Source organism: Triticum aestivum, chromosome 2A (genome assembly GCF_018294505.1).
Source record: "Triticum aestivum cultivar Chinese Spring chromosome 2A, IWGSC CS RefSeq v2.1, whole genome shotgun sequence".
Lineage (NCBI taxonomy): Eukaryota > Viridiplantae > Streptophyta > Magnoliopsida > Poales > Poaceae > Triticum > Triticum aestivum.
This window is the reverse complement of record NC_057797.1, coordinates 720,112,905-720,120,929: the sequence shown is the minus strand read 5'-3', so window position 1 is coordinate 720,120,929 and position 8,025 is coordinate 720,112,905. Positions and strand designations below refer to the sequence as shown.

The 8,025-nt window shown below is 45.2% G+C and overlaps 1 protein-coding gene across 3 annotated transcripts; it reads right to left on the bottom strand.

Moving 5' to 3' along the window:
• Positions 1-621: 621 nt before the first annotated feature.
• On the bottom strand, positions 622-6,821 carry LOC123190528 (peroxidase 1). Of its 3 annotated transcripts, none has more exons than XM_044603187.1 (5): positions 5,893-6,821; positions 4,194-5,481; positions 2,245-2,433; positions 1,855-2,023; positions 622-1,311 (listed from the first exon to the last, which is right to left on the bottom strand). In XM_044603187.1, exons 1-2 carry the CDS (start codon positions 6,488-6,490, stop codon positions 4,427-4,429), a joined length of 1,653 nt encoding a protein of 550 aa, XP_044459122.1. In that variant the 5' UTR covers positions 6,491-6,821; the 3' UTR covers positions 622-1,311; positions 1,855-2,023; positions 2,245-2,433; positions 4,194-4,426. The 3 variants fall into 3 exon arrangements, with proteins under 3 accessions (XP_044459122.1, XP_044459124.1, XP_044459123.1); XM_044603189.1 differs by lacking the exon at positions 5,893-6,821 and adding an exon at positions 2,510-2,607 and having other exon boundaries at positions 623-1,311; positions 4,194-4,486; XM_044603188.1 differs by lacking the exons at positions 4,194-5,481; positions 5,893-6,821 and adding an exon at positions 2,510-4,179 and having other exon boundaries at positions 623-1,311.
• Between the last annotated feature and the right edge of the window lie 1,204 nt (positions 6,822-8,025).

The window sequence follows — 8,025 nt, the reverse complement described above, 5'->3', positions numbered from 1 at the left end:
CTGCATGGCGGCGCGCGCGCGTGCCCCCTTGTCCGGTCTCTGGTCACCCTACGTGTGCATTGGCGTGCATGTACAGGTTTGATTACGTCGTTGTTTCGGGTGTTATACTGGTCCGTGGTGATTCTTTGAAGACAGAGCAAGGAACAGAAAGCGATGGAGATGCCAAAGCTAGCTGGCTAACCCAGCTAGGTTTCTTCGAGCTTTGGTGTACGGTATATTCCGGTTCACTGTCTTTCGGTTGGGAACTTGGGGTGATATCACTGGACGAGCAAAGAAAGGTGGTGTATACAAATGATGATCAAAAAAATATTGCTCAGCTCAAACAAAAAATGTTGCTGATTATTAGTTGTCTGAAATTATCATAAACCTGGTCTCATGAGATTATAATAAATTAATTATCTTCTTTTTACTCACAACTCAACTGGCCTTAACAAATTTACCGGATAATAATGACCAAAAGGCTGGAAAGGAAGTGTACAAGGAGTGTGAGGCAAGCTTGAAGAGTTGACGAGTGGATGGCGTGGTCCACGTCCATCCATGTGGAGCTGGCTTAATCTGTTGTTATGCTTAATCCATTAGCTAGCTAGCTACGGCCTACGGAAATAGAATATCCATGGCACCAAGTAAACTCTTCTGCCAGAAAGCACATCCCAGCCTCAAGTTTCCTGTAGAGTGTTCATCGAGGCTGGCATTTTATTCCACCGAATCAATCAAGCAAACATTTTATTTGAATTTGAATACATCGCACAAACAAACAATGCAAATGAAGAAAGACAATGATGCACACAAATGTACACGCGTAATACACATCAATTATACAATACCCACAGACTTTCGATAATTTACGGGCCGGTGATCACTGACCACCGCCAGCGGCCTACATGCCAATCGGGTTCACGGCGCCGCAGCGCCGCCTGACCTCGCCCTGCGTGCCGGTGAGCACCTGCATGTTCCCCATCTTCACCATGGACGCCACGAAGTCCGCAAAGAACTCGGCGGGGTAGCCGCCGGCAGCGGCGACGGCCGCCTGGCGCAGGACGTAGTCCCTGGTGAAGGGGTCCAGCATGAGCGTCTCGTCCGAGGTGAAGAGCGACCTCCCCCTGGCGACGTGACGGTAGTAGCTCGCGTCGAATGTCCTGAAGCTCCCCGAGTCCATCTCCACCAGCGTCGTCGCGTCGCCGGGCCTGCACTTGCTCTTCAGCCGCAGCGCGTACCGCCTGTCCAGCGCCGGGTCCGGCATCTGTGTGCCGCTGAAGTTGTACAGCCGGTCCGAGAAGGACGAGCAGTGGGAGGTCCCAAGGGTGTGCCCCCCTGTCAATATGCATGAACAAGTTAGAATGTGTCGGTTTCCATGGTTTCCTACAGAGCGTGAACTGCAATATTTGCAACAATCAGAAATAAAGTTGCAACACATTACTAGTTTATCGTGAACTACAGAGGTTTTCTACCCCATCTCTTATGCGCGGGCAAAATGAACAGCAAATAATGTAGCACGTACTAGTTTTCGAATAAGGAGTTATACTTGTTTTTCTACCAGAACAAAGTGACTCTTGGTTTTGCATCATGCTGACCCTTTAACTACAAGAACCGACAAAGTTTAGTTTTCCCCGTCTCTGTTGACTTGGCACGTGCATACAGCATACGGCCTTGCTTGATTAACCCATTGCTTAGTTGTGCATGGAAACGAGCACCTTTATTGGGGGATGCTACTAGAGATTTGTTGGGATCGGCAAAGTTCAAGTAAATTAAAACAGAGAAGAATCAGAAGAGCATAGGCTACACAAAACTAGGAGAGAAGATGCGCTAGTTTATTAGATCATGCATCGAGTTTAGTTCCTGAAGAATAGTATATACCTAGCAGAACCACCTGATCCTTCGCATCAAGACCCTTCGGGACGAAGAACTGGTTCAGATTACGAGTGGCATCAAAAAAAGGTGGAGGTAGGTTGTTCAAAGCTTCATCCTTCACCGATCTCAACCCATCTCGCCGCCCAGTTGGAACATTCCAGTAAGGCCCATGGGTCTGTTGCATAGTGAAAATGAAAGCTGGGTTAGCAAGAGAGCAGGTACTGTCCAGTAAATACACAAGAGATGGTCAAACTCCGCGAAGCCGGTCAAAACTGTGTGGGTTTTGCCACCAGTGTTGGCCTGAATCGTCCTATCCCCGCCGTTTTTCGGAACTATGACACTTCTCTTACTTGAAGAATAAGATCAAAACTAATGAACAAAACTGCTAGTTCTTACCAGTAGTACAACATCCCTTGCCACGAGAGCTAGGATATCAGCGCATGAGACCACTCCAGGGCAGGCTTGCTCCAGTTTAGCCTTGACAAGGTCGATTGTGCCGAAGCCTCGCAGGCTGAGGTTCGGTTCCGATTCCTTTTCGGATGGTAATCCTGGTATGCTATCAAGCAGAATAGAACCATCGCAACCCTGCACAGCACAAACAGTTCAGTACATCTCTAAATTCAACTGAAGCAGTTCAGAAGAGACTAAGGTGTGTGCACACGTTCACAAAACAGTCGTGGAAGTGCATGCGAAGCAGAGGACCAGCGAGGCTTGGGACGTGGGAGATGATCCTGGCAATCTCATCACGAACAATGACCTCTGCATACGGGCATGTGTATTGGTAAAAGCCAATCTTCAGCTCTGGTGGATTGCATAACACTAAGGAGGGTTGTAAGACAAGAGGAAGGAGAAATCCAAAGAGGAGTCTGTAAACCATGTTGTGAATGTCCTTGCTGATTTTTTAGGTGAACTAGAGCTCACAGCCTGCTTTATATAGTTCAGTTGCTTAGCTTGCACATAAGTGATAGTAAGCAAGCCATTTTGCTCAATATTAGTATAGTGGCTCTAGAAGCCTACATGCCTTTACAGCTGTACTATTTTCTTATATCACACAGACAGTAGATTGGCTAAGACTTCAGCATATGATTGAATATCAGTATTTCAGGAATTCTGTGGTTAGCGTGGATGTGCAAGAATTGTATAATAGTCTCGGATGAGGCATCTAGGGAGTAATGATGGGATAGCAAGTGTTCCAGAAGTTAAGGATCTGTAATCTACCAGTTACGAGCTATTTTAGCCAACAGGCATTGGATGAATGATAACCATCCATCATGGCCCATGCACTTGTGTAACCGACACTCTTAAGATGTGACTACGGCATGTTCCTAAAAAGTGCCAAATCAAATACTTGAACTGTAAGTTGCTAGCTGTTATCATCCCCTATTTTAATATTATTTAGGGAACGACTGATTCTGGTAATAATTATCCTCAGATGCAATTTGAAAGAAGACTAACCGTATTATGCTAGTTCATAGAGCAGCAACCGCTCGTCAAATGCATGCAAGTTAAAAAAAGAAGACGTTTCAGTTCTATGATTCGTCATGATCGAGCTGACGAGCAAGCTTGGTGTATCAGTCAGGACTATACTACAATATGATACTGAAAAAAAATGTATGCCATTTTCAACAAATATAAGATCTTCTACAATGGTACAAAAAAATATTTTGCCATTCAGATCAAAAGTAGTGATTAACACATTTTACTAGGTAAATCAACTCAACAAACAAAACTTAAGTCAAGAGCACATGGGTTCGATAACATATTCAATTATTCACTGGGTTGCTGAAACGTGGTGGCTTTTGGTTTCTCGAGACTTAAAAGTTTAAAATCTGCTTCACTCGACACCGACACAGGGTATGCAATAGATCAAGGCCATGATATTGGCACTGTCAGATTCAACATATAAAGGAAGGATCACAGATTAGTCATAAATCATGTATCCACCTATTTGAAAAAATACTCAACATTTGTACCCATATCAAAAGAGAAATGGATAGCATAGAGTGGGAGAACAGGGTATCGCCATATAGTCATGTACAGAAGGGAATAACAAACTGGTTTATCCACTGCATGTTCTTACAGTATTCTTATAGGTATCAGATAGAGACAACTTTGAAGTAACAAAAAGGATTAAGACCATAAACCTGTGACTGTACAATCAATACAGCGGACATAATTGAGAATACTGACAAGACTTTATGAGTCAAACAGGCATCCGCAAATCTTTTACAGTTAGTAAAAGTTGCAAGATATGCATTCACAGAGAATGTAACCCAACAGATTATCCAAATGAACAAACTGTACAAAAGTTTTTATTTTTAATATTAAGCACAATGTGCACTTACCCTGAACGAACATGATGGCTGCTGATAAGTCATTAGATTCTCACTGCTTAATCAAACGGGCAAGATTCTGAAGTCGGTTAGAGTTTACAAAGATCTGAAGGCTCTACATGTTGGATCGGTCAGGTTCATTGTGGACAAAGGTCTGAGGTGTAATCCAGATGCATTTGGTGCATCAATCAGGGCAAATGACCATTATCTGAATATCTTGGAAAGCATAACTTTATTAGTAATCTTCAGAGAACGCTGCAACCAGCTTCCTTGCCTCCAGATGTTTCAGCCATTAATTTCCTTGTACTTTGAGCATCCTCCCATAAATTAGATTCCGCATACAAATTTGCAAGCACGGTATAGTGTACAGAACTCTCAGCACCTTTACTGATAAGATTCTTGGCTGCAGTTTCTCCGAGAGGCATGTTTCCATGCGTTTTACAAGCTCCAAGCATAGCGCCCAATATTGACGAGTTGGGTTGAGTATCCACATTCTCCACTAGCTTCCATGCCTCCTCTAACTGACCCCCACGGCCAAGAAGGTCGATAGCAGAACTGAAATGCTCAGCTCTTGGATCAATACCGTACTTGCTCATCATGGAAGTGAAATACTCCATCCCTTTGCTCATCAGACCAGAATGACCACAAGCAGACAGAAGAGAAAGGAATGTCACATCGTTTGGCTTCACACCATCCTCCACCATCCTCTCAAAAAAGCTCACAGCATCTCCCCCAAAACCATTTTTCCCACAGGCAGTAATGAGTGAAGTCCATGAAACCACATTTCGGCAGGGCATTTCATCAAAAGCACGCCTGGCATCTGAAAATTCGCCTGCCTTTGCATACATATCAACTAGAGCGTTGTCCAATGCCACGTCTCCCATTGGCTGCTTTTTGCACATGTAAGCATGAATCTGTGTCCCAAATCTGAGACATGAAACATTAGCACAAAGGCCAAGCAAGGAGCTTAACAGAACACCATCAATCCTCAAACCCCTACGATAAATCTTGCAGAAAAGCTCCATTGCATCTTCAGTGTGGTTTTTATCCATGGAGTACCCACTGATCAGCGCAGTAGACGACACAAGGTCTGGTTCACATATGGAGTCATATATCACTCGTGCACTTCTCATGCTCCGACATTTTGCATAAGCATCAATAAGTGATCCAATAACAACCTTTTCACTCCAGTAGCCCAACTTTATTATGCAAGTGTGAATCAGCTCCGTGTTAGTGAGCACACTGACTGCTCCACAAGCTTTTAGAGCGCTTCCAAATGTGAAATGGTCAGGCAGCATTTCTGTCAAGTTTTTTTATGTGAATGGTTAACAATCAAGGAAAATATGCACTTTGAACATTCAACGACAGTATAACAGAAATTTAAACTAACAAGCCTAAAAGACAAACAGAAGTTGAACAGTGGATTTATTTTTCTTTGAAAGAGCTAATTTTATGTCAACGTTACCTCAGAGATGAGTAACAATTTTGGTTACCCTGTCTGGTACATTTCTATAAGAAAAAACTATATATTCAGAGAGTCACAAATTTTGTATATCATATTATTGTTTTGAACTAAAATCAAATATGGCATGCATGCCACACTACAATTACAATGAAGGGCACGGATTTGAGGTGTTTATAGCAGTATGTGAGCGGGACTGCACATTTCAAAGCAGTGCAATGAGTGGCAGATTTTGTTGCCAGCACGTACCTTCTCTCAGCATTGAGGATAACAACCCAAGCGCGTCACTGCAATGCCCACGCTCCACAAAACCCCTGAGCAAGGCATTCCAAGAAACCACATCCTTCCTCTCCATCTCCACAAACATCCGCCTCGCGTCAGCCACAGACCCGCACCTCAGGTACATGTCCATGAGAGCGCTCTGCACGAACATGTCCCCCGCGAACCTCCCCTTGGCCGCGCACGCGTGCACCTGCTCCCCGCTCCTCACGCACCCAGCCGCCGCGCACGCACAGGCCACACTGCCATACGTGAACTGGTTCAGCCTGGCATCGCCGGACGTGTGCATGAGGGCGAACAGCTCCAGCGCCTCCCGGGGGCGGCCGTTCCTGGAGTAGCCCGAGACCATGGCCGTCCAGGACACGACGCTCCGGTGCGGCATTCCGTCGAACACCCTGCGGGCGGCGGCCACGTCGCCGTGCTTGGCGTAGAAGAGGACGAGCTTGGTGCTGAGGTGCAGGTCCGGGGGAGAGGCGGACGCGAGGAGCCTGTGGTGGATGGACCTGCCCTGCCGGAAGCAGCCCATGCAGCTCTGGAGGAGGGAGTAGTAGTCGGCGGCCCTGGCCATTGTCGCGCGCGGTTCTTCCCCTTCGAGATGTGGAATAGAGAAGCTTTGCCTCCGGACTAGGAAGAGCTCAGTCTACCAGAGCAGGTGTACCTCCTCGTGGGAGCTCCGGCCGCCTGGTTTGGTCAGTGACGATGGCGCAGGGACGGCGGCGTTGCTGCCGAGGCTCCGATCCCATGCCCATGGCATGCCCAAGCTCTCAGGTTGCGTTGTTCATGATGGCTGGCATTAAGGCGACGGCCGGCAGCGCTAATCTAGATACCGGTCTCCTGGGCGGCGGCGGCGGCGGTGCGGCGGCGGCAGTCGACAGGACGAGGAGTGAGGGGCGCTGCTAGCGAGGGGAGCTTTTTTTTTAGAAGAGCGAGAGGAGCTTCTATATGACGCTTATTGCGTCCAGGGGCAGCACGGCCGGGCCGCCGGCCCATTAGCGCTGTATCAAACAATCACTGACTGTAACGATGTTCAGTGCAGCGAGAGCACTGTAGCAATTATTTGTTGTCCCGGTGTTACTGTATGATTACTGTAGCATCGCAACATAGGAGTATTTTTCAAGTTTATGAACATTTTTGGAAAATTTCGAAAAAATAAAATAAAATTTGGATCATTTTACGCAAAATAAAAAACTGATTCGTAAAATTTGAATATTCTTTTAGAAGTGTGAACAAATTTTGAAATTCTAACATTTTTTGAAAAAAATGAAGAATACCTGAAAATATTGAACAAGTTTTTTTAATCCAAACACTTTTCAATTCAGAAAACAAAAGGTGAACAGCTTTAGAAAAAATAGGCATAATTTTTTAAATTCCAAGCATTTTTTAAATGGAATCAATTTTTAAAATATCAAACAATTTTTGAATTTCAAAAGAGTTCTGAAACATTTGAAATTTGTGAATTTTTGAAGAAAAAATGAACAGAAGAATAAAAACCAAAAAGGAAACCGAAAAACCTAATAGAGAACTAACAGAAAATCCCTTGTTTAGAAACAAAGGTTTCCAAAACCGATAAAACCAAACAAGAAAACATGCTTAAATCGGCCGGCCCAATATATCATCGACCGCTCATTCGTACATGTGTGGAGGACTGACTATTTGCTGCAACATGCGTCAAATAGAAAATTTCACTAGAGCGGGAAGCACGCGATCGGCCGTGCGGCGCTTAAATGGGTCACGGTTGGTGCAGCCTATTTTCGATTACAAGGTTAGTTGGTTTAGTGTATTTCGAGACGCTAAGTATGAGTTATTGAAAATCTAACCATACGGCTCTCGATCATCATATTTTTTGACTCAACCATACCAGAGTCATCAACCGGATGGACGTCGAATAAGACGAGGTAATATTGATGGTTGTTGAATGGATAGCATCAACCGCAAGGAAGAGAGGCGTCCACGATCGTGAGTCGGCCGTGCGACATTTTGTCGGAACAGATTCATCGGACACGAGCGGCTCATGCCCGACTACCTTGTGTTGGGTTGTACCTTCACTCTGTACGTATTTTGGGGACGCTTACGGATGACCGATTGGTTGTTCCGTCGAATTGT